The 25,919-nt window shown below is 46.2% G+C and overlaps 2 protein-coding genes and 1 long non-coding RNA gene across 3 annotated transcripts; 1 reads left to right on the plus strand and 2 right to left on the minus strand.

Annotated features, from left to right (window-relative positions):
• Positions 1–493: 493 nt before the first annotated feature.
• On the minus strand, positions 494–9,003 carry CYP2W1 (cytochrome P450 family 2 subfamily W member 1). The gene is made up of 9 exons (XM_071444007.1): positions 8,806–9,003; positions 6,450–6,612; positions 4,458–4,607; positions 4,218–4,375; positions 3,629–3,802; positions 2,489–2,630; positions 1,914–2,098; positions 1,292–1,433; positions 494–684 (listed from the first exon to the last, which is right to left on the minus strand). Exons 1-9 carry the CDS (start codon positions 9,001–9,003, stop codon positions 494–496), a joined length of 1,503 nt encoding a protein of 500 aa, XP_071300108.1.
• Positions 9,004–13,043: 4,040 nt separating this feature from the next.
• On the minus strand, positions 13,044–19,575 carry LOC139598075 (cytochrome P450 2K4-like). The gene is made up of 9 exons (XM_071444006.1): positions 19,378–19,575; positions 17,035–17,197; positions 16,721–16,870; positions 16,276–16,436; positions 15,660–15,833; positions 14,963–15,104; positions 14,229–14,416; positions 13,610–13,751; positions 13,044–13,231 (listed from the first exon to the last, which is right to left on the minus strand). Exons 1-9 carry the CDS (start codon positions 19,573–19,575, stop codon positions 13,044–13,046), a joined length of 1,506 nt encoding a protein of 501 aa, XP_071300107.1.
• LOC139598077 (uncharacterized) lies at positions 18,652–25,360 on the plus strand. The gene is made up of 3 exons (XR_011681798.1): positions 18,652–19,548; positions 19,872–20,109; positions 23,392–25,360. It is a non-coding gene; the product is annotated as an uncharacterized lncRNA (long non-coding RNA).
• Positions 25,361–25,919: the final 559 nt, after the last annotated feature.

Raw genomic sequence — 25,919 nt, forward strand, 5'->3', positions numbered from 1 at the left:
TCACTCTGGGTGTTTGGCTTGGCTGCCTGGTGGGTGAAATCCTGGCAGGATTTTGCTGTGAGCTGTGGAAAAGCTCAGGAGGTGTCCATGGATGGCTCAAGCCTGTGACCCGCGGTGTCTCTCTGTGGCTTCCAGCAAACTGTGGCTTGTTCTTCCTCAGGATTCCAGGCAGATTTCTGTCACATGGTGAGCTTTGGGAGCCTGGGTGTTCCCCTGCTGCTCATGGGCTGCATCCCCTCCACCAGAGCAGCAGCTTGGTCCCTTCACCAGCTCTGTGCACATCTTGAGAAGTGGGGTGTGATGGGCAGCACCATGGCTGTGTTTGCATCTCCCCCAGGGCACAGGAACAAAGAGCAGCCCTGGGGAGGATGGAGCAGTGCAGGGGGTGGATGGAGGCAGTGGGGAGGGGATGTGGTGCTGGGGCAGGGTGGGGGATGGCGAGTTTGAGCAGAGCTGGGCTCTTGGACCCCAAAGCTCTGGGACAAGGCCGTGGTTATTCCCTCAGGACAGCACAGGTTGCCTGGGGCTGAGGCCTCAATGTGAAAGTCGTTTGGGGGACAGTGAGGTCCAGGTCAGACTCTGAAACTCCCGGCTGGGGTCGGAAGGTGAATGTTTGGAGCAGCCCGACAAAGAAGACAAAGAGCTCCATCTTGGCCAGGCTTTCCCCGATGCAGTTCCGCCGCCCTGCGGGTGAAAGCAGAGAGTTCACCTCATGGCAGAATCCAGCTGGAATGTTTGCCATGGACACTTAGCATCTGAGATGTTGCAATGGGAGCAGGAGGGAAACCTTGAAATGCACTAAAGCATTTTGGTGTAGAGGAGCCTGTGTTGCTGAAGGTTCCTGCCTGGTCTCTTTTGTCACAGGCTACAGCCATCTTGCAGGGTTATTGCACATTTATGGTGTGCCCTCTCCTCTCTTTAGCTCTTCCAACCCTCTCAGCATCTTTAACCCTTTCTTTTGGAAAGCAGCCTGATAGAAGAATGCCACCTCCTTCCAAAGTGGAATAGTTTAAAACTCACTTTTCCTGTGGAATTTATCCTCATACACCACTTTTAGACAAAAGTGTGCTTCTTTTTACTACCCTTCTTTGTGCTATATTTAGCAGTGGGAGAGCTGTGCTCTGAGAGCAGCCATTTGCCCAGATGCAGAACAATTGATTCCATGCAGTAGTCTGGTTGCTTATTGACTGAGTTAAGGGCAGTGTTTAGACATGAAGACTCATTAGTGTGTATTTGTAATGAAGTGGCCCTGCCACAGCCCCAGCTCTGTGCAGGTCAGCCCTTTAGTTACCTGTGGAGAAAGGCAGGAAAGCTCCTTTCTTTACAAAATTCCCTTCAGCATCGAGAAAGTGGTTGGGGTTGAACTGATGTGGTGTCTCCCATTGTGTCTTATCCAGCAGCACTGAGGTAAGGGATGGGATTACAATTATACCCTGGAAGAAAAGTACACAAAGGCACAAAAGATAGCCAAGTGCTGTTTTGGTTCATTTTCTCACACAGGCTTTGGTGTCCCAGATTTGTTCCACCTGGGGTAGGTGGAGACCATGAGGGTTTTATCCCATCATCCAGCAGAGAGACATCAGTGAGATTCTCCCACTAGTGCCAAGGACTGAAGCCAAACCCCACAGGGTGCTGTGAAAACCTCAAGTGGAAGGTAAAATCTTGCACTTCTCTGGCAGATACTTCACTGTGCAGATGGCAGCAAGGAGGTAAACCAGGGCTGCTCATGGAGTGAGGAAGTCCTGAGCATGAGGGGCTGGATTGAGCCATATGACAACTCTGGGCTGTGTACAGAAACCCTTCTGGGGATGGTTTTGGACTCTGTTGTGTAATTCCCTCTAAGAAACCATTCTCCAGTGGCACTGGCAGATCTGGGGAGGGTTTTGTGCTCCTGGGAGGCAGCAGATACCTACCTTGGGCAGGAAGTAGCCCCTGAAGTGGGTGTCAACAGCAGTGCAGCGGGGCACGTGCGGCAGGAGGGTGATGAACCTCTGCACCTCGTGCAGCACCGCGTTGGTGTAGGGCATCCTCCTCCTGTCCTCGTACGTGGCCCAGCTCCCAGCCTTGACTGTTCTCCCAATCTCCTCCTGGACCTTTTCTGGAAGGAACAAACAAAAGGGATGTGTCCTAGCAAGGAAGCCAACTCCCTCCTTGGATTTGGTTTAGGGGGGAAAAAAACCCATTTTTCCAGAATTTGAAGAGAGAGAGGATTCTTAAAGCAGCAGTGTGGGTTTCCCTGCTTTGTGTTTAATTCAGGTGTGTGGGTGGGTTGTTTCTGCAGCATCATACTCTGATCTCCACTCATCCTCTCTCCCAGCTAGTCAAAAGGGCTATTTTATTGTGACTTTGATCAGCACCAGTTACATTAGCAGTTTATCACAGAGGAGAGCTAGGATTCAGCTCTTCAGGCAAAAGAGCTGCTGTGGGTCTGAGGCCAGGCCTCTTCATTTCAGCCTTGCCATGGATGGAGAGGGTAAAAGCTGCTCACTTTGAATCTCTGGGTATTTCATCATGAGCAGGATGGACCACTGGAGCGTGGTGGCAATGGTCTCTGTTCCAGCCATGACCAGGTCAAGTATGGATGCCATTAAGTTGTCATCATGGAAGAGGCTGTCTTTCTTGTGCTTCTCCTTGAAAAACACAAGAGGTAAGAAAAGTCATAAAACCATCAGTCTGAGTATTCAGCAAGCACAGGAAATGCTGCATTACCTACAGCACAGCTGGCTGTGGTCTTGTGTTTGTGAACTGGGTGATAAAATAGACCTGATCTTGAATGCACAGCATCCACCAGAGATGGAGCATCACAGATGGAAGGTTTGGAGGGGAGTTTTGGTTCAACAAAAAGAGTCCATCTCCCCTGGAAGCAGACTGAAACCCAGAGCCAGCTGCTGCTCGCAGATTCAGCCTTGAAGGTTTGGAAAGAGCCTGATCTCTGCCCTGAACAGGAGCAGATTCAGCTACTCCTATCTCTGAGGGACTCCTCCTGCCCAAGGCCAGGTTTGAATCCCCAACAATACTCAAAATCACCTTTCAGGCCATTTCTGCCTGAGTCTTAGAACTGTGATAACTCCTCCTCCACATAGTTGAGTAGAATACTTAGTGCCTAAGGTCAGCCTGAATCCAGCTGGAAAGAAGAAAAAGCTCAGAGCCCAAATATTTTGAGTTGAATGAAACCAAGTGATGTGTGAAACTGCCGAGCCTCTGCTAAGTGAGATGCAGGGCAGGGTTAGGACTTGTACTGATGATTTATCATTCAAGTTCTTTAAGGGAATCATTCATCTTGATGGAGCAACAGTATCAATGATTAATTGATTTGTTTTCATAAAAAGAAAAGCAGAGTCAGCTTTCATGTGAATTCATGCATTTTCTACTAGGAGTGAGTGGTTGATCTCACATTATTAGTGCTGCTATTTCAGGAGTGGACTGAGAGTAGCTTTTGTGTCTTAATTTTGATAGAAAAATGTACCAATTGGAAGAGCCTGACATCTGATTTAAATACCACTGGAGTAACAGCATGGATTTCAATAGATTTACATGACATGACTGAAATCAAGACTCAGCAACTCCTTTAGCTAGAAAATCCAAGGGAGACATTGCAAACAGCCAACAGAGCTAAGCAGCCCAATACCTCTTGTTGCTTGAATATCAGTGCATCGATGTAGCTCCTCACACTGTTCTCATTGATATCCTCCCTGCTGGCCTTCATGTATTGCCTTAAAATGGCACGCACATCTTCGATTTTCTTGAGCATAATCTTGTGGGTTTTGAAAAGAAATCCAAGGAACGGGTAGAAATTGAAATACTAATGAGAAATTTAAAAAGAGAAGCATTAGGCTTGCAGAAATACCACACAGAATCACAGAGAATCCCCTTGGCACATCCTGAAACCGCTTTTTTCCTAAGGGCCAATGAATCAGTTGGGTTTTGTCTTTAGTAGCAATATCTCAGCATCCCAGGGACTTCCCAGGCAGATTTTCATAAGCTAAAGTAACCATAGTTCAGATCTCATTTTAGCTCCACACAGATGTGCAGGATGGGTCAACAGGAAAGTAGGTAAGGGGCATCTGGCAGCAGATTTTGGTGACCCAAGTGTCACATGGAGAACTGTCACATTTTAGGTGTAATGGCTGGTTCTGAACATCTGAAAACTGCTGAAGTAAACCCTATGTCTGGTGTGGCTCACGTAAAAAAAAATATCTGTGGGACAGTTTACTTACGTTTAAATTTGGGGATCCCAGAAGAATCATAATTTCATCTATGAGCCTTAAGAGAGTGAGGAATGTTGGGTCCTTGTAGTCAAACCTGTCCCCAAAGAGCATGACGAAGGTGACGTTGATGGGCGCGCAGTTGAAGGAGGGCAGGCTGAAAGGTTCCCCTGCAGCAGGAGCAGGGTGGGAAAGCTGTGAGACGTGGAGCAGCTGTGACACACACCAGCCCCAGGATGGTCCCCAGCTCACCTTTGAAGGATTTGATCATCTCGATGAGGAAGTGGAGCTCCTCAAAGATTCTGCCCTCTATCATTTGCTTGCCCATGCCGAGGTTGCGCATGCTGGACACGGTGAACCTGCGCGTTGTCCTCCACAGCTCCCCGATGGAGAAGAACAGACCTGGGCAGCCCGTGAGAAATGTGCTGGGCTCAGGCACAGAGGAGCCCCCCACACCAAACCAAACAGGGCACTGGGTGAGCAGGGAGCTCCACAGGTGTTCCTGCTGCCTGTTTTCACATGGATTTAGGGACTGAAGGTCTCCCCTTTCTGTGTGCCTCATCCCTGTATCCTCTCAGCTCCATCCTCACTGAGCTGTAGCATGGGAAAAGCAAGCTCCCTCCCAGCCCAGTTACCCCAGTCCTCTCCTGAGTGGCAGGTGTGGCTTTCAGACCAGTATGGGTTGGCTGTAGAGCTGGGGGAAGATGTTGGTTTGAGTTTGTCATGGGGCACTTGTGACCCTGCTCGTTGCAAGTCTAGGGCCTCAAGCACCTTGTGTGTCTGCAGCTTATCCCTTCATCCTATTCTAGTCATAAAGGTAATTTAACTGTGTGGGATGGGATAATTCAGTCTCCTCAACCCTAAAGTGTTTTATGGAGATTCCCAGCAGTGCTGTATTTTCAGCAGGGGTGAAAATACTGACTTTTTTGTGGAGATTTCTGAGCTCATGCCACGATGATCTCTAGCACCTCCAAGCAGGGATGGGTATTTCATCCTGTCAGAGTGCTGTAAAAAAAAGTCAGGTCAATAATCCAAAAACTACCTCAGATTGTGGTCAGTTGAAAAGCTGGATGGATTTCACATCTTCATCGTGGCTGTGAGGCTTTTAAATATGTTTTCTTTTCTGTTTTAAAGCAGTGTAATTTTAATTTGGATAGCAAACCTTTTTGCTCTAAAAATGTCAGAGCAAATTTCTAAACTTCAATTTTTAATTTTTCTTTAATTTATGCAATTTCATCGGCATCATTCCTTTTCTGAGAGCATCTTCACAGTCAACAAATTGGCATTTTCTGAAGAAAAAATGTTTCATGGGAAAATTTGTGACCATTGTTGCTTAACAGCCCCTGAGAGCTTCCATCTTTGGGTCACCTCTAAGTGCCTCAGACTTGGGCTGAGAAGGTAAATGTGAAAGGACTTACAATGCAATACTGATATTCTCCCACAGGGATGTTTTACATGTAAATGACCTCTAAAAAAATATCTTTTCCCTTATCGATTCCTTTTATTTATGTAGTGATAAATTCATCTATTGATATTATGGCTGGGTAATTTAATTTCTAATTCTAATCCCAACTTCAGCCTCTGACCAACATCTAAAGCTGCCTTTTGGTTCTCCCAGCTAAAGCCTTACATGAAGGAGAGGCTGGACAACGCAAAAAGTCCTCTGAAATAGTCAGGGGTGGAAAAACTATGGGATTGTTTGTAGGGCTGAATTTCCAGCCCTCAGCCTCTTGCTTCTGAAGCTGTTTCAGGCTGGTCAACCTGAGGACTTTTGTGGGGAGGCAAAGTGTGGGAACTGACAGGACAAAGGCAGTGGGAGAAAGGGAAAAACCCAACAGCTCCCAGCAGCCCAAGCCAGGTAGTCCAAAGTCTCCTGGAAACGTGAGGAGGGTTCATAAACCAGTGATGACAGCGAGCTGATCACACCAACATCACACAGAGATTAACCCCAGAGTTACCACAGTGCCTTCAAAAATCCCACTCCTCCCACCCCTCAACTCTTTGGATATGGATGGGCTGCAAGTGCATCAGCAGAAATGATGGAAAGCCAGGAGCCATTGCATGCAAGGAAAGCCAAATGTTTGCTGTCACTTGGCTTCAGAAGGTGATGTTTAAAAGCTGGGCTCCAGGGATGCACAGTTAGGCTGTGCCTCATCATCATCATCATCATCATCATCATCATCATCATCACGGGCACTAAGCGACAGCATTGTCCCTCCCAGCCCCCTCTCATTGCTCTAGTACCGTTTCTGTTCTGAATTTGGTCAAATATTGGGATGGATGGTCTGTCTACAAACTCCTCTGTGTAGTTCACAAGCGCCTCTCGCACAACTTCGTACCCGGTCAGCACCACAACTTTCTGGAACCCAAAGTGCAGGGTGAAGATGGGGCCGTATTTTTCTGCAAGCTGAAAAAAAGAGGCGAGCAGTGATGGTCAGGAAGGGCAGGAGAGTGCATGGAGCAGCACCTCCTGCTGTCTGAAAGGACATTTTTCATCCTGGCATCCTGCAGGGAGTGGCTGCAGAGCCACCACCTGCAGAAGGGCACCTATGAGCCAGAGCTCATCGTGGTCAAGCATGAGGCATTTTGTACAGATGCTGGCATCTGTATGGAATTCAGGTTTCTTGCCATGAAGGAGCCCCCACCTCCACCAATGCATCACTAATCTGGTTTTGCTGTTAAGGAGAAAATAAATGAAAAACAAAAAAGCCCACCTAAAGACTGGACCTCAAATGGCAGCTAAAGTTGGCAAACTGGATAAAGACCAAAAAAGAGAAGATAGTTCAGTGCCAGTAATGATGCTGTCACAGAGGAAAGCTTTAGTCTGATGCTCCTGATGTACTAAAGCTCTCCTGCATCCTGCTATGAGAGGAGCAATGGCTCTTTCACAGGACAATGGGGGCACCCTTCATTGCCCACCCAACAAACCCCAGTTGGTGCCAGCTGCTTTGTGCAAACACCATTTTTTGCTCTCTGTGGGGTGAGATGGAGGGATAACCCCTCTGGAGAGATCCCAAAGCCAAGGCAAACACAGGCAATACCAAGCACAGCCTAGCAAGGGACAAAAGCACGCGGAGGTAATTCCAAAGCGCCGTTCAGAGGCTGCAGCAGCGTCTGCCCAGCCCTGCTGGGTAAACTGACCCCAACCCTGACATTGCCCATAACAGCTCCAGGTGCTGGGGCCTCGCCCCGTGGCAGCACAGCCCGTGTTTGCTGAGCATGGGTGTCACAGGAGCCGTGGACACCTGGCTGTGAACCCCCCTGCCTGTTTGCTCACTCTCTCCATGACCCCAGCGTGGGCCATCCCTGAGGGAGCCATCCCCGAGGGAGCCATCCCCGAGGGAACCATCCCTGAGGAAACCAGCCCAAGGGAGCCAGCCCCAAGGGAACCATCCCTGAGGAAGCCAGCCCAAGGGAGCCATCCCCAGGGGAGCCATTCCCGAGGGAACCATCCACGAGGGAGCCATCCCCAAGGGAACCATCCCTGAGGAAGCCAGCCCAAGGGAATCATCCCTGAGAGAACCATCCCCAAGGGAGCCAGCCCCAAGGGAACCATCCCTGAGGAAACCAGCCCAGGGGAGCCATCCCCAGGGGAGCCATTCCTGAGGGAACCATCCACGAGGGAGCCATCCCCAAGGGAACCATCCCTGAGGAAGCCAGCCCAAGGGAATCATCCCTGAGAGAACCATCCCCAAGGGAGCCAGCCCCAAGGGAACCATCCCTGAGGAAACCAGCCCAGGGGAGCCATCCCCAGGGGAGCCATTCCCGAGGGAACCATCCACGAGGGAGCCAGCCCAAGGGAGCCATCCCCAAGGGAACCATCCCTGAGGAAACCATCCCCAGGGGAGCCATTCCCAAGGGAACCATCCACGAGGGAGCCAGCCCAAGAGAGCCCCGAAGGAACCAGTCCCAAGGGAATCATCCCCATGGGAGCCATCCCCAAAGGAACCATCCCCTAAAGCCAGGTGGGAATGCCCGGCAGCCCCAGGAGCAGCCTTGTCCTGCACACAGTGGGGTAAGTTTTCTAAATTACAGGTTATTGGAAGAACTCACAGGTTATTCACTCTGTTCCTTAGCACAGCTTTCCCATCTCTCCCTTGCACTGCCATCTAGACTTTAATGCATTTCCCACTCATCAAGAGGAAAAGGGATTTCACAGTGCAGAGTTCGGATTTGGCCCTCTCTGCAGCAGTTTTGGGGTCGCTGCATTGTGGATTCCTCTTGCCAGATCTCTGGGGCATAGGGGAGGGAAGCAATTTAATTTATGTTAGTTATGTCCAAATGCTTTAAAAGATTTCTGGGTGTCAAGCTGTCAAATTAATATTTCAAATCCCACAAGCATTATAGACTTCATGTACATCACCACAATTACATGAAGAAATCCCATATTACCCAGAGGTCTTTTTTTAGTGGTTGATTGCTCCTAAATTACATTGCATCAACACAGACATTGACTAGAAGAAGCCCAGAAAGATATCATAAAGCAATTTTCACACCTTTACAATTTAGTTTGAATTAAAAAAGACAAAAAGTTCTCACTGATACATCCCAGGCAACTTTAAAATCTATGAGGGTCAGGGTTAGGTTTTTTTTGTCCTACCTTCATTAGTGATTTATCTTGCCTTCTAAGATCCACCAAGTGCAGGTTACCAATGATCGGAAGAGGAGTTGGACCAGGAGGTAATTTAAAAGCTGAATTTTTATAGCCAGTTGAAAAATAGGCTACAGCTAATAATACTGCTGTGCACAGCAGACAAATTAATGCAGGATCAGAGAGAAATGAAACTAAAAAAGACATTTTTTTAAAGTAATAATCTGGTTTTTGGGGTTAGAAGCAATAAAAATGCAGTGGCACTGTTCAGTTTCTGCCAGCTGGCTCTCTGTTTGCTCTCTGCAATTGCTACAAGCACTCAATTCTTATTAAGGTTTGTAGAGTACCTAAATAAATACTGCATACTCCACCCTCTTTAAACACCTCAGAGAATGTGGTCTAAGCAGTTTGCAAAGCCTGTCCAGAAGTAAAGAGAGTTTCAAATTACAAACCCATGCATGTGTGTGCAAGAACATATACATGGGAAAAGGTGCTTGGCATTCCTCTATAACCTCCTCCTCCCTGAGACCTCAAGGTCCTTCATTAGCAGTACTATGACCCTCCAAGCACTCTGCTGACACAGGGAAATAAAAAGGCTCTTGGAATCCTATTAGAACCTCCAGATTCAGGCTTAGGTAGGATTTGAGATCTCCGTGTTACTAGAGAAAAATATCAGTAGTTTTACAGGAGACTTTGGCTTTCTTGATGTCAAGTGGAGATCAAAGGTTGTTAATAATGGTAAAGCCCAACTATCCCTGGGGGGTTGTAGCCCATAAACTTCTTTATAAAGTCAGCTCTGAACTGCCCGGGAGGGATGTGATTTCAGACTTTGTGTCTGAGGTGGAAGACATGTAATAGCTAGCCACAGAAAATTAGCTTGGATCAAGTGATCATGAGTAGATTCATGAGTGCAATGGAAAGACAAAATTAGATTTGAAACTTCTGGGAGGACTTCATTTTGTGAGAGCAGCTTCTAAGGGATAGAGGGAAGAAATTAACAAAGTTAATGAAGCTAGCTGACCTGGCAGGCTCCAGAAGGGGAACAAGACAGGAGAATGGAATGATTTTTAGTCAAAGATACTAAACACCTGAAGCTTGCATCCCTTATGAAGGCTTAAGCCTTGCTTAGAAAATAATTGAGGTTACCTGGTTGCATAGTAGTTTTCAGGAGGAAGTTTGGCATAACCAGCCAAAGGAATACAATCATTCAGGGAAGAAAGAGCTGTCTTACATGATGAGGAAACACAAGGCTAAAGGTACATTTGTCCAAAGGTTAGATCGTATAAAGGCCATTATTCAGCAAATATGGGTCCTTAGCCTTGTAAATGGAAAGAAGGCAGGAAGGAGGTGGATCTGATCCAGAGTGGGGCATGGTCAGCAGGGTCACAGAGCAAACATCTGCTGGGCACTCACCAGAGCTGCCTGTGTGGTGAGGAGATGTTGCAGCACAACAGCCACCCAGAAGCAGGAGCAGCAAGTGTGTCGCAACATTTCTGAGATTTATTTTTTTATTAGCTTCCAAGAAATGGGCTGGAGGCAGTGGTTTCCCCCAGAGCATGCCTAGGATGACTCAGCCCTGCCTGCTCCATGAGCTAAGAGGCAGAGGGGCTGTAAAGACAGGCAGGAAGGAACATGGCTGGCACAGGATGCAGAACGTGGGCACTGCCATGAGGACTTGCAATGGCACATGCTCTGTGCCTGGGCAAAATGTTTGTTCCTGCAGGGTTTTCTTGGACCAGCAGCACCCTGCAGGGCAAAAGTTACGTGTTGCTGCTGCTCTCCTGGTATTTCACCTTGCCCTGGGAGCCTCTGAACTCATAAAAAGGCCTTTCAGAAAGAGACTTAAATTATCTCTGAAAAGCCAGGGGGAGTGTATTGTGGTTTTTTTCCAAGGCAGGCTCTGAGTGTAATGCATTAAAATGACAAAGGTAAGTAAAAGTCTTTCGATGACAAGAAATTCCTGTCTCACTGATGTGTCTGGTACGTGTTTTGTGTTTCACTCCAGAGCCGAGCTGCTACGTGCTGCCCTGCCTGAGCACACAGAGCCGAGCACAAAACACCTGCCAGGCACTGACACTGCTCTGGGTGCATTCCTGGGGCAGCCAGGCCCCTCAAGGTGCTCCTGGCCCAGTTGTCCTCCATCCCTCGTGCTCGTGTGGCATTCTGCCACCGCTTGTGACTGGTGGTACTGGTGAGGATGTGGAACGTTGGGTATTGGCCACCTAAGGGCAACCACACCACTGCCAGTCAGCCAGCCTGGGCCACTAAAGCACCAGCCCTGCATCCTTTAACTTAAATGCCCCAAAAACCTCTGCACCTCCCCTGCCAGTCCCATTCTTCACTAGCAGTGCAGCCTTGGATAATTCCTGCTGGCTTTTACTGTGATGGGTTCCTTGTAAGCAAGGGCAAGAGACACAGGAACCACTGAAAGGGGCCCCATCAGAGAGCCTTGCAGAGCCATGTCCTGCCTCACACAGCAGTTGGGATTTTCTGGAGTTAGAAATCCAGCTATTTCCTTTGAGGTGTTTGTGGCTGTCAGTATTGTCACTCTTTGTGCTCCTGAACATGTCCTGGCTGCAGGCTGCCCACGGAGCCCTGTGCACACATGTCTCTTGTGGGGGTATTGAAGGTGGTGCAGCCCAGCTTTATCAGTTTGACCTGAAATCAACTGCATACTGTCACACCAGATAGATCAACAGCAAGAGAACAAAATATTTAATGGTTAAGTAGGTGATAAGGTCAGGCTTGCAGTAGCTAGACTGCAAATACAGCAACAGCAAAACAAATGCAAGCAAGCGCAGCAGCAGAGGCTTCCTTGTCACAGAGCACTCCCTGAGCTGAGCCCAGGAGCTGGAGCTGGGCCTGTGCTACAGCCCCTGAACAAGTGCAACACCAGCACAAGTAGAAGGTGCAGAATCACTGTGAGAGAGCTGCCTTTAGTCATGTGAACTGAAGCTAGTGAGGAGAGTCAGTGTCTTGGCCAGAGGCTGCCGTACTTTGTCATCCCTTCACATTCTTTCTCCTTTCTTTCCTTCCATTTGCACACAGCTCAGCTTTAAACAACAGTAATTTTAGTTTTATGCCCCATTTTCAGTTGAATGGACAATGCTGTCCCTATTCATCACAACACCCCTGGTAATTGTGACTGAAGTTTGGAATTAGGAGTCTGTGGATGATAGTTCACCCTGCAGTCAGTGCAGAGAGTGAGAAATGTCAACCTTATGGCAGCTGATTCATCCCCTGAAGGATCCTTTCTCTCTGTGGAGGGTAGAGAAGATCTACAGAGCAAGTACAGCCCCTGAGGTGCAGGTGGGGCAGGGAGCAGGGGCTGAGCCTCTCCCAGCTCTCTGCTGGAGTGTGGCAGTCCCTGCCCAGCCCCAGCTCCACTGCCCTGCCCCAGGCTGGTATTGCTTCAGCCACGCTGATTCAGAAACTCTTCCCTTGCCATGGCTGCTCATTTTCTGCCAGGTTAGGGATCTAAGATGGCCCAGTAAGGGATTGGACAAGTGCCAGAGCCAGCATGAAGCCAGGAGAGGTGAGGGAGTGGTAGAAATGCCTTTCTTAGGCATTTCTGCGGAAGCAGAAAGCTGCTCAATTGGCCCCATCATAAATGGGCTGTTCAGCATGAAGTGCCTGGTGTGAGGTGGAAAGAACCCATTTCCCAAAGCACTTAGATGTTTTCTGATAACTGTCCCTTGCCTGGGTCTTGGCATCAGCCTGTGTTACACCCTTGTGTCTGGGACTCTGTAATAAAGATAAGGCAGCTTGTATGGCACAATGGAAGCTCAGTCTGAGGCTCAGCTGAACAATCATCCTGAGGAGATTTCCAGATTTCCAGTGCCTCTTGTCTCCAGCTGGGCCACTTATAATCAGCTCTGCTCTAGGGCTTGGACTTTGGGCTGAGAAATTCCCCATAGAGACTGCCAGGGGAGAGCTCTGATGGATTACATCTACAGAGGAGGTCTGAAGGCGTTTCACTCTTTCAAACTGCCCTGAAAACAGCATCTCTGATGTGCTGTTCCAGGAATGAATCACTGTTTCTGAGAGCAGAACTCAGAGCTGTCTGAAGGGTTTGCATTATACAGACATTGCAAGAGCTGTTGGAGAGGATGTCATGAATGAGAGAAAATAAAATAACAAGGCCTGGTGTTCTCTTTCCCCTAAAGCTCAGGGACAGCTTTCCCCCACTGTAACTAGATTTGCTTTAAAGCTTGAAGTGTTCACTACTCTAATGCTGTGTTGTTTGATCATTCACAGGGCACAGCACAAACCAGGTGAGGCATGGGAGTCAAGGTAAAGCCAACATCAGCAGTGAGATCCAGGTCTGACTTCTCCACTCCTGGAGGAGGCTGGAAAACAAATCTGCGGAGCAAGCCCGAAAAGAAGAGGAACAGCTCCATTCTGGCCAGTCCTTCACCAAGGCAAGCCCTTCGCCCTGAAAACAGCCAGGGGAGAAGTTAATGGTCAGCACAGTAACTGTTAGTGTTGATGTCTGAGACCTTCTAAACAGGAGGTACAGTCTGGAGGAGCAGGCTGCTGAGGTAGGAGATTTTCCCTCCCTTCTCTCTGTGTATTTGAGTGCTACTGATTTGGTCTCAAACTACACAGAAGTCTGTAAATGTATGAAATTGTTCAGTGACTGTGAGTAAATCCATGTCTCCCATCTCTCCCTAAGAAGAGGTGGTTACCTACAGCAATGGTGGATAGGAGAAATGACCAGAAATCCTTTACCCTCTGTTCTGTGTCCTTGGCTTTCATACTTTCCTGAAACCAGGGGGAACTGCCATTAGCCTTGCACCCACACCCCTCTTACCTATGGAGAATGGAATAAATGCTTCTCTCCTAATGAAGTTCCCATTGGCATCAAGGAAATGGGAAGGGTTGAACTGATCCGGGGTTTTCCAGTGTAACTCATCATTCAGAGCAGAGGTCAGCAGTGGAATAATCTCAGTACCCTGAAAGGGATCAAAGAACAGGAGATCATTCCCTTACATGAGCCAGGCTGTGTTCTTTTTCCTAATGTGAAGAGGCAAATAAGACATGACAGATAGAACTGGGGAATGTTTCTCTGCCCCATCGTGGCTCTGTCTGTTTTCAGTAACTGCTGTTTTATTTTTTGGACCACAAAACATTCCTTTCTTACAGAGTCAGATCTTCCAACAAAGGTGCTGGGGTAGAGGTCCCACATTTGACATAAAAGATTCAAACTAGTGTGATTTAATTAAATCTCTGGTTAATCATGATTCAAACAACTGTACCAGACCACAATCCATTGTATGTTTATAGTAATTATCCTGGATCTAAGACAAAGGGTCACAGCACATATTAAACCATGCATCACCATGTCTTTAGTTATTTATGTGTTTCTTCATCTGCTTTAAAGAAAGCTGTGAGTAATCTGTGCAGCCCAAGCTGCCAGCCTCAGAGCTCACCTTAGGAATCACGTAGCCTCGGAAATTCACATTTCTGGGAGTCGATCTGGATACGCCCATGGGGACAATATTGGCAAACCTTTGTATTTCATGTATTACTGCTTCTGTGTAAGGCATTTTTTTCCTGTCCTCCAACTTAGGCAGCTCTCCTGGTTCAATGACATGGTTCATTTCTTCCTGAATCTTTCCTTGGAGGGAGGAAAGGATTAAGAAGCTGATAACAATCTCATCTTGCAACTGAAATGGCTACCAGTTTGGCAGAGATGAGGAAAAGGGAAAGCTGTAAATATCTGGGAAGGGCAGAAGTGGGGAAGTCAGGGCATGGTGGGGTTCCTTCAGGTTTGTTGTTGAGCTGAGGCAGCTTGAATGGAGTCACTACAGTCCATCTCATGCCTGACTTTCACTACACACCTTTGTTACCCCATAACCTCCAACAGAAACCAGATCAGAATCAGCTCCTGAGGGGACCTTTAGTGACGTAAGCCCATTGCCTGCAGGTGAATTACCAGGAGGGAGTTTTACTGTGTCTGTAGGCTGCTCCTCAGCCTCTCCCACTTGGCTGGGCTGGTTTATTGCAATCCAGCTGAATAAAATTCCTTTGTAAAGTCAACGCTTGCTATCTCAGAGCACTGAGAATAATTACTCTAGGCAACGGTGAATGAGTTCCACTCCCTTCCACAACCAAAGCCTTAAGCATGCAACAATAAATTGCACAAGAGATGTGTCCTCCTTACTCTGAATTTCTGGGTATTTCATCATCAGCAGCAGCCCCCAGCGCACAGTTGTGGATGTGGTCTCAGTCCCAGCAGCAAAGAGGTCCAGGGTTGAAAACATCAGGTTTCCATTGCTGAATGCAGTGTGTGGTTTCTTTGACTCCTTCAAAACATGGGGATAATACAGCAAATAATACCCATATGTGACTGTGTTGCCACCATTTTTTATCTGCATTTTAGCCTTCTGTGACTTTATATGTGCTGGAAAACTGACTATTTAGTCTTTTAGCATTAGGGCCTATGCTGTGTGGAATTTTTCTGGCCCTAAGCATATGTGTTACCCCCAAGTCTAAATATTAGAAAAAATTCCAATGAATTGGAATTTATTTCCTGAAACACAGTTCATCACAGGACCATTCTTGCAGGAAGGTTTGGGATGATCTCCTCCTTATGTGTGTTGAGTGGGAATTTATTTCCCCCTCGTGGGATATCTCGACAACTAAATCCCTTTAACCAGCAGTTCCAGTGGGGCCATGAGTGAATCCAGCACAGCTCAGTGTGTGATATATTCTTTGATATATTCTGCTCATTGCACTTCTTCTGTTTCCACTCACAGCCAGTCCCTGACAGATGGCCAGTCCTAAGGGCTAGCTAAGTCACAGCTAAGGGAAGGGAACAGAAAGGCACTCAGCTTTAAAGGGACTCAGCTTTAAAGCACCTGGTTTTGCTTCACCAGAAAGGCATCGACAAAGCCTGTTAAGTCATTTTCATTAAGCTCCTCTTTGTGTTCCTGGAAGAGCTTCTGGAGAAAAGCATTCAATTCAAGGATATTTTGTAGCACAGTCTTGGAAGCTCCAGACAGAAATCCAAGGGATGGGTAGAAGTTATATAACTGCAAGACAAGTTTTACTGTTAATTGGCATTTTTGAACAAATACTGGTGTCTCAAACCACACTGCTAGTCTCTTGTCCTATGCCCTGATATTTGAGGCTGTAATTCCCCCCTTCTACAGTCCAAGGAGCTCTGGATTTCTGCAGAAATGGAATGTTCTTTCTGTAATTCAAGGAGGCAGGTTTGGGATTGTGCTTCTGCTCTTCAAAGAGGGTAAAGTTGTTCCTTTTGTGAAGAGTTTGGATTTTTTTATTTTTACTACTAAGTTTGACAAAGTGGAGGAGCCTGGGAATCTGTGCATTGCAGATACAGAACCACAGATGTGTTCTGTACAGGCTGATTGGCTGATAATGTTCTTTTTCTCAAGAAGAAATATGTGGGAGGCCAGAAGAACAAATGCTGAAACTGGATATTCCCCAAAACCCATAAAAATTTGCTCTTACCTGCACCATAGGGGAGCCCAACAGCTTAGTATTTTGATTTATCAGCTTCAGCAAAGTTAGAAATACTGGATCATCATATTCAAACCTCTCTCCAAACAATATAGAGCAGATGACATTGGATACAGCATTGTTGAGTATCATTTTTGTATCAAATGGTTTCCCTGTATTTCAAGCAATGAAAACAAATGACAAAATGACTATGCTCGTTTCAGTCTGGTTTCCTATGGAAATGTAGTCCTGAGCTCCCAAAGAAAATTCATTCCCCACCCAGAATTCATAGCAGGGAATTTTGTTTCAGTGTTTTAAGGCCTTGGTTCAATAACCTAATGCACTTTATGCTGAACTTTAACCACGAGATACCATTTGCTCAGAGTTAAACTTTCATTAATCTTTATTGTTCTGCTAGACCTGTTCTCTGTCTCTGGATGAAAGACTTGACACTCACCATGATAGGATTCAAAATATTTGATAAGGGAATTTACTTCCTCCAGGATTCGGACCTCAAGGGTTCTCTTTCCCATTCCAAAGTCCCTCAGTGTGGACAAGGTAAATCTTCTCATAGTTTTCCACATCTCTCCATGGCTGAATGCTATGCCTAAAATAAAGGTGTAGCATCCTTATGGCACCTGTGGTTCATAAATTTTCTTACACACTGGTGCCTCCTAAGATCACAGGAAGTGATCTGTAAGAGGACAGTACTCTCTGCTGTGAGGATGGAATGAACAAAGACAAAACTTATCCAAGCAAAAGGTCAGTTACCATTTCCTTGTGTCATTTTTCTAAATATGGGTATTTCTGCCCTCTCTCCAAACTCTTCAGCATGATTTAAAAGGGCATCCTTGATGGTTTCATATCCAGCCAGTACCACGACCTTCCTGGGTCCAAAATGCACCGTGAAGACGCTGCCATAGATCTTGGAGAGCTGTCAAGGTGAATAAATATGTTCATTCAAAGCCAGATCTGGACTCAAACACTACTACTGGCCACTCTAGGTGGTTTCTAGACCAAAAGGAGCCTCCCAGCCCTGCCTGATGCCTCCAGGTGCTGCTGTAATTCAAGCAGTGAGCAGCAGCTATCGATTGCCAGCATCTCTGCTTGCACCCTGTTTGCACAACAAGGTGTCTGCTATCACTGCTTCTATCAGGGGAGTCAACAAAGTGCCACTGCATTCCTGTGGTGTTCTGCAGTAGCAGGCCAGCAATACCACCTTGGGAGGCTGGCTAGAGAATGCTGCTGCAGGCAGGCCTGTTTGTTGTAGTGCTGGTGACCTGAGGCAAGCAGGCATGCACACACCTTTGAGGCTGAAGCCACAAACACTGCAAAAACAAGGCCAGACAATAACTCTTTCTTCCAGGACAGCACTTGTCTCTAATTATGGCAAGGTGGGTAGTGTTGCAGTCATTATGGAATTATTTGCTGGCCACCAGAAACTTGAATCCCACTAGGAAGCATATTCTGGTAGATAATGTCACAGGAGTGGTAGGCATTTATAGCAAATTAAAAATGAATCATCTGTTAACCTGAAAGGTGGCTTTGACAAGCTAATCATTCACTTGGTATTTTAGGCTTCATTTGAACACACTACAAGCCATCCCCTCCAAATGTCTTCTTGTTTCTGATGTGCCTGGCTTACCATTTTCTATGCATTAGATAGATTCCACAAATTGAATTTCAGATTAGAAGCAGCTCCTGTTATTACACCAGACAAATTGAATTTGTTTTCATCAAGCAGTGGTTAGACAGCTTGGGAGATAACATTAGCACTGGTTCTTCCATCCCTGGCAGCTCACAGAGCATGTGGCAGAGCCAGGGGCAGGGAATCACAGCTGCCTCTGAGCCTTCCTTTGGCCATCTCCTTGCATTAGTGCTTCTTGGCAGCCCCTCTGGTTTTACTCAGCAGCACAAGTATTGGATGTGGCAGGCCTGAAAGCCCAAATAAAGCTTCTTGGTAGATTATGGGAAATTAGTCTGGTGCTGTCACGTGACGTTTGTATCATAAAATCCCCCAGTACTGCCAAAAATAGTTCATAAATAGTTTCATACTGACATCCTCAAACATACCCCAGAGCTCAGAACCAGAAGCCCATCAGAACTGATCTCTACACAACCCTCTGGCCCATAAATCAGGGCAGATGAGCACTGTGTGCCTGCTGTAGGAATTCTGTGCTTTGGCAACACAGGGTGCCCTTCCTTCCACAGCTAACAGGAGGATTGCAGTGTCTGCACTGCCCTCCCACTGCACAGGCTCAAGGGGCTGAAGGAGTTCTCTGGGGACCAGCTTCCCCCCATCATAGTGTCCAGTAAGCAGCACACACACAGGGCATGAAACAGGTCCCTCACAGCACCTCAACTGTCTCTACAGCAACCAGATAAAATCTGAATTCCCACTGAATTGTCCCCAGGTCCCTGTGGGAACACAGCAGACACTTTCTGAAACAAACATTGCCCCTGGCTTTTTAATATTTGTGGGGTTTTTTTTCTCTCTCTCTCTCTCTTTTAGAAATACAAGTATCCATGGAGCTGTGTAAGAAAAAGCAATTTGATTAGCTAGACATATAAAATCCATGCATCAAGTGCTCAAACATCCTGGACAGTGTGTGCGTGGGGAGGGCTGGGGAGGCAGAGTTCTGCTGTGCATTGCAGAGATGTAATTAATTTTGGAATAAAAGTTTGTCCCTCTGCTGTGGGGATGATGCCTTTTCTTGCTCCATCCCTTCCATCCACCCGTCCTTCCTAGAGGTCTGGTGGCAGTGAGACATCTCTTGATGGCAGCAGCCTGTCCTAAAACTCAAGTCTTTTACCTGCAGCCTTTGAAGGGCTCAAAACACCAACAATTTGGAGTAGATTGTGAAGGGTGGGAGGTCTACACTTGAGTGTGTTTAAAGAAAGGAGTGTGTGGTTTATATTCATATATATAAATACAAGAGTTTTTGTGTGTGTGTGTGTGTGTGCACCTCTGAAGGTGAAGTTGTTCTGCCTGTGTGCCACATATCTCATTGCTGCCCTCCACACAAAGCAAACACAACCACATCTCTTTCCCCAGCTGCATTTCTCATTGCAGGAATTGCACATTTGGCCCCTGCCTGCTCGCTCAGCCCCTACCTCTGTCAGCGACTGGAACGGCTTTTTCAGGTCCACCACGTTCAGGTTCCCAATCAGAGGAAGAGGTCGTGGCCCAGGGGGCAAATTGCAAACTGATTTCTTGGAGCTGGAGAGAAAGTAAAAGAGAGCAAAGAGCCCTGCTGCCAAACAGAGCAGCGAGCTGGAGCCCAGGTACAGCAGGAGACTCTGCACAGCCATGTCCAAAGGCAGCTGAGGGTATGAGCACCTTGGGGTCCCTTTATAGCCCTTCTGTCATTGCCTGAACACACCTTCTGGGGAAGTGGCTTTACACAGAGAAAAGGGCTCTGCAGACTTGTTTGCATCCACTCAGACCAGATGTACTCCATTTTCCTGCCAATGAAACACCCTCTTTTATTCTGAACCATGGATTATCATAATCCAGGACTCTTATTTCACCTACAACACTGGGACAAGGTGTTTGTTTTCCAGTGAGTATCTGTGTTATGGGCATGTGGTTCTCTATGTGATTTCAGGGTCAGAACTCAAGGACAGGAGCCATGCTGGATGCTGTCACTGTGCCAGGTCACAGGACTCAGCTGGAGCCCTGGTGATGCAATGGAGGAAGCAGGGCACAGGAGGGAAAGCCCACAACAATGCACAGCCCAGGGTGTACCTGGCGAGCAAGCCCTTGGGGAGGACATGGAGAAGCTGGAATGGTGGGATGAAGATGGGCTAATTCAGGATTGCTGACAGGAGCAGATCTATTTACAGGTGACAGCTCTGATTCTTTTTGCTTTCCTGCCACCCCACTAAAATCACCTCCTTGAGCAAATCAGTGGTTTTTATTACTAGCATTGTTACTGTCTTTGTCCCAAGAATCCCCTACCAGCAATCCCAAAATGTCAGTCACTATTGGGCAGTTTAGTGCCCAGAGAATTGTGTGCCTGGATGGCCAAGCCTGCCTCAGCAACTGGTGATGACTCCCTCTGTTTATGAACAGCTGCATGCCATCCTCTGGGAGAAACTGTCCCCTGCAGGCAATCCTGCCTAGATTGGGAAAGAGATCCTGAATCCTGTTAACCTGGGAGGAGCCAGGATCAGGCTGCAGCTGGCCAGGCAGAGGATGGAGGTGCCAGGCAGGAGGAGCACATGGCAGCTGTTCTGGCCCTGCAGGTACTGAGTCATGTCCCAAGCCCAAGCAAGAGCCCACGTGCCCAAGTGACAGCTCCAAGAGCCACCCCCACCCTCTGCATCCTTGGGGGATGACAACAAAGCAGAAGTGACCAAGAACAGGAAGCCACTTGTAGAAATGGTGGCTCTGGGGGAAGGGGCTGATTTGATGCTCTATCCCATATTCTCCAGTGGGGATATTTTACTCCCCACTTGCAGATTCTGGCAGATTACTGGGCTGTGCTGCTGTTCAACCCTTTAGAAATCTTTAGTGTAATAATTCTGTTGCTAGAATTCTCCAAGGCTCCCAGGTACAGGCTACACTGATGGGAAAATGATGATTATTTATTAATAATAATAATAAAAGTACATTAGCCAAAGGCAAGGGGAATCAATAAACTCTAACTAGATTGACATGAAAAAGCTGCCTGGAGATCAGCCTGCTCTCCAAGGCTTGTTACCAGGAGAGGAGTTTTTCACAAGAGGGAACTCCCCTGTGCAGAAGAGGACCAGGCAGAGTGGGCAAAGAAAGGAGGGCACTGGATGGTCACATCCATCTCAGGATTTGCTGCACAGCTGAGAGGTCTTGGCCTGCACCCCCCTCTCCCAGACATTTCCAAGTATATCCTGTTCTGCCAGATTCTTCTCTGAGCAAATGGTGTGACTACTGGGACTCCTGAGACTTTATAATATGCAGTAAGAGGGAAGGAAAAAAGCCCTGCATGGGGCCAGTTGGGTACCAAAGGAGGAAATCTGTTGCTGTTTACATAGAGCTCTGTTGGAGCAGAGCTGACTGCTGCCAGAGCAAGAAAAATCACCTTCCCTAAGACTTCAGTCTGTGGGGACAGTATAGGGTGAGACCCTTCCTCAAGCAGTGAGCCCATGGACTTGCAGCCTGCTGGATTGAAGCCCTGTGAGAAAGGAGGGATGAGCTCTCCAGAGGGAGGGAATCTTTGTATTTTAGAATAGACCCAATGTGATGCCCTCAGCCCCACTCCTTCCTCACACCCCTCAGCTTCCAGGGTGCAATCCTGAACACAGCCTGCAGCCACAGGCTTGCAGATGAGGATCCCACACAGCACTGGGGGAAAACGTTCCTCCCAGCTCACATCTTTGTCTTTCTAGCAGCCCAAGGCAGAACCACCTTCAGGTGAGCAGAGTTTGTGGGCACAGCTCAGGGCGCTCATCAGTTCCTCCTGGACAATGAGCCTGCACTTAAACACCACAGGAACCCTGTGTGCTCATCTGGAGAAGGTCACATCACCTCCTCATGGCACACAGGTGAACAGAGCTACAGTAACTGTAGGATAATGCAGGGAAAGGATTGTTATAAGGCCATAATTCAATCAATGACTGCTGATAACATCATAAACCAGCAGAGTGAGCACCAAGTGCCTGTGTGCCTTGCAAGGCTCTGCCACTGCTTTACAGCCCCCAGAGATGCCTATCAGCCCATGCATTGTTATCAGGGACATTTAAAGCCTGAGCACACCCTATTAAACATTAACATTTTTGAAGACCCAGATGTGTTAAAACTCAGGCTGCTCCTCACTAATGGATTTTGCTTGCCTTGACAAATGCCAGTGCAAAAAGAAATCAAAAGCTTTCCGACTCTGACCTCTTTCAATTTTTCATCACTATTGCATTGTTTTACTGGATTACACCCACCTCTTCCCACCCTGCAAATCTGTGTTTCTACAGGATCACTACAGGGTAGTGATCAGTACCTCAGCTGTTCACTTTGCTCATTTTTATGATTCCTTAATTTCTTTTCATTCATCTGTCAAATCAGTATGGGCTGCAAATCTACTCTGGGAAGAAAGACTCTGAAAAAATATTTTTTAAAATCTTTATTTCATGGCAATTTTTTTTTTAAGAGATTCCTGGGTTGATTTTTTTTTCCATGTTCTGAGTTGAAAGATTATATGTGATGGGTCTGGTCATTAGGTGAAGGAAAAAAAATAAAATCTGGGCATGAGATTAGTGCATTGTCCCTGTGCAGAGCCTAAGGTGAGAATATTTCCCATTTTATTTTATATACTAACATTTATTTATTTAAATACTAACATTTTCCAAATGTTAAGTATTTACCATTCTTGGGAACTTTGTTGCTTTTAAAAGCCTCCTTCTTGGACTGAATATATGCCATTCCTTCATGAGTCTCACCCAGTGAGAAAACACATGGGAAATCCTTGGCTTTGGTGCTGGTAATGTACTTTTTAATATGCATATCTACAAAAATATTTGCAGTAAAATCCCTTGTAACTGTAGCTAGAACCATGATCTTCCAGATCTACATTTACCCCAAGTCAAGGCAGCCTGACCTGGGAGGTGAGTATTGAGTAGGTTGGGTTATGAGGAGATGATTTTTCAAAATACAGCTGATAAATCAAATGCCTCAACACAGCTCCAAGGATTTTTTGTTCTGGGTCTCTGGCTTCTGTCTCTCTCAACAACATATTGCAGAAATTGTGTTAATCCAAGAGAAATTTGAGGCATATCATGAAGGGTGATTAGCTGATATCTACAGAAGGAGGGTCCCACATCTTCCTTTTGGGCCCCTCTCTTGGTGCAGGTGGAGATGTGGATTTAGATGGACCAGAATTGCAATGAACAAGGTTTGTTTCACCTCTCAGTGCAGCATTGCTATTTCTACAACATTCTTCTCTAAACTGATGAGGCTTTGGCTCAGTAATAACAGAAAATGAGCTATCACTCTGTACATCTATATGGAGCACATAACATATTAAGGCCCTGACCTTATTGGCATGAAACTACGATTTCCCTGTAAGTGCAAAACAATAATATTTCATTAATCATCTGCAACAGAAATCCCCATTCCCCAGACTATTCTGGCAATATTCTGCATTTTTGCTTGTCTAGGAACCTGAATTGAAAGGGAGAAAAATGGTTTACAACAGCCTGTGGCAGTGATGGAGCAAGAGCCTTATGTAAGAGCTGGCGGCGTGCTCGGCTCGCGGAGGTGAGGCAGCAATGAGTGATCCTGGAAGGATGTTTCTCTGAGGTGTGTTCTCTCCTGGCCTGGGAACAGCAATCTCAAGGGCACAAATTCCAGCATCTGAATGTGCTTGGTCTTGTTCAGCTCATTAATTTCCTACAGCTATCCCAAGTCAAGCTATGAAATCCCCTAGTGCTTTACTCCGAGCCTTTCATGGCTTGTCAATAAATTATTTTCCAATTAAGTACCTGATAATTTGAGTCTGCAGGCTCTTAGAGGAGGCAGCGTGGTGAGAGAGAGAAAATAATGGAAGTCATGGACGTTTCCCTGCCTGTAAAATGAATAAAGGTTCTTCTCTGAAGTGTTACTCAATTTGGTGCTTCCAAAAAGTAATGGTGAGTGTGTAATAACTCCTTCTGAGGAGATGTTTGTTCAGCTGATGGATAAACACCACTTGTGGAGTGAGTTTTCAGCACTACCTGACAACACTGGAAAAGAACAGTTTTAATTGTTACTTCAGTCCATAATTAATGATGAAAGGTCTGATTCAAGCAAAGGATTTTTATTTCTTTTTTAGTCTATCAAGCTGTGTAACTTGAAAAGGGAAGAGCCAAGATCTTTCCTAGTTTGGGAAATCTTCTAATTCAAGGATTTTAATTTTTGGCAAGGGCTCAGGACTCCATGCTAAAGATACTGTGAAACACCACGAATTATCTAATCTCTCTTGTACAATGAGCACCCTTTTGCTGAAGCAGCTATTTCAGATTTCCCTGATGCAGTCAGTCTCTTGCTCCTTTGAAAGATAATATGTGAAAAGCATTTAATTCTCTTTGTTGTGGCACTGCTCTTTGTGGCTCTGTTTTTGTTTAGTCCTTTTGGAACTGGTTGGTTTAATCCACAAATGAGGTTTTTTCCTTCACAATGATTATCTAATGGGGGTTTTATTTGATCTCCTTGGGAAAAATTTATCCTAAGTTGCTGAAGCACATGTATTAGATTGTATGAGAACCTGTACCTTTAAAGGAAATTCTAGAAGGTACAACTGGCATTTGCAATAAAAACATTAAGTAATCATAACCAAACACCTGCTACTATACCTGACCTGAATTTGAGTAACTACATCATTTAAGACTCCAAAGAAAAACCCTGAGTTAATGAATAGGTAAAAAAAAAAAAAAAAAAAAAAAAAAGATATACCAAGTTGATGTAGCCTTTGCAGAGAATCATAGAATGATTTAGGTTGGAAAAGACCTTTAAGATCATTGAGCCCAACTGTTCCCCCAGTGCTGCCACTAAAGTCATGTCCCCAAGTGCCACATCTACCTGGCTTTTAAATTCCTCCAGGGATGGGAGCTCCACCACAGCCCTGGGCAGCCTGTGGCAATGCCTGGGGAAGTGAATTTTCCTAATATCCACACTGACACCCAGCTGGGTGTCCTCTACAACCTTACTGAGGGTGCCCCCATCCCATCACCCAGATCCCTGGTAAAGGTGTTAAACAGAACTGGAAGGGGTTGGTGCTCTCTGCCTGGGAATAATTCCACTGTGGCTGGGGTCTCTGCACATCTTTTTCCTTTGCCTTCTTCCTTCATCACATGGGAAATCAGCAAGTTGGCCACTGTGACAGAAAGGAAGGAATGTAATTTGGGCAGTTTGCTAAAATCAAGTGCCTTGACACGTCAGTTAAACGTGTTCAGATAAACCAAAGTTACTTCCCTGCTGCTCAGTTGTCTGAAATCTGGGAGACAGTTTGCTGCATTTATTTATGAAAGAGGAGCATCTCCCTTTTCCCTTTAAGTGTTATAACAAAGTCAAGTGGAAAAGTGCTATTTACTGTATAATAAAACCCATCTATTGTTCATAGCCCTGAAAACCTAATAATAAAACCTTCTATTTCAAGCTGTGCAAACCAGTTGCTTATGTAATAGAACATGGTGTAATTTTCCATTTACAATTTCAATACTGTAATAAGAAAGCAATCAAAGCATAAACAAAAGACACTTTAAATGGAGCTGCAGTTAATATTTCTATAATGGCTGTCCTTAAAAATTGAAGCTATTTCATTTCTTTTTTTCCCGGCTTTGAATTCTTCCTGCTTAGCTCAGTCATTTAATTAAAAGAAAATCAACTTAAGAAAGATAAAATACTGTCTTAAACCATTTGCAGCTATGGGCAAAGAAGAAAAAACGTCAGTGTAATCCACGGTTAACTTGGTGAGTTAAATTAAAGCGATTTCTCATCCTCCTTTCAGAAGGAGACTGTGAATCTGCAGAGTTTGAGCAGTAAACCTGCAGGCAAAAGGGGCGTTTTTGTTTGTTGTACACCTTGAGGATCTGGAAGTTCACCATTTCTCCAGCTTCTGCCAGCACCCCCTTGGTTTTACTGCTGTCCCCCACCATTTATGCCACATGATGGGAACCCATGTGCTCATAGGAGTAATAAAATAAAATAA

This window comes from Agelaius tricolor, unplaced genomic scaffold, assembly GCF_023055355.1.
Source record: "Agelaius tricolor isolate 1412-34295 unplaced genomic scaffold, bAgeTri1.0.p SCAF_19, whole genome shotgun sequence".
NCBI classification, from domain to species: Eukaryota; Metazoa; Chordata; class Aves; order Passeriformes; family Icteridae; genus Agelaius; species Agelaius tricolor.

Coding starts and splice junctions, on each gene's coding strand:
- CYP2W1 (XM_071444007.1), bottom strand. CDS start 9,003: ATGTCTTTTTTAGTTTCATTTCTCTCTGATCCTGCATTAATTTGTCTG. Junction 2,631..3,628: donor TGATATTCAAGCAACAAGAG/GTATTGGGCTGC, acceptor GTGTTTTTCAAG/GAGAAGCACAAGAAAGACAG. Junction 2,099..2,488: donor GAAATACCCAGAGATTCAAA/GTGAGCAGCTTT, acceptor TGTTCCTTCCAG/AAAAGGTCCAGGAGGAGATT.
- LOC139598075 (XM_071444006.1), bottom strand. CDS start 19,575: ATGGCTGTGCAGAGTCTCCTGCTGTACCTGGGCTCCAGCTCGCTGCTC. Junction 15,834..16,275: donor TGGGCTCCCCTATGGTGCAG/GTAAGAGCAAAT, acceptor CTTGTCTTGCAG/TTATATAACTTCTACCCATC. Junction 13,232..13,609: donor ATTTATTCCATTCTCCATAG/GTAAGAGGGGTG, acceptor GGCTGTTTTCAG/GGCGAAGGGCTTGCCTTGGT.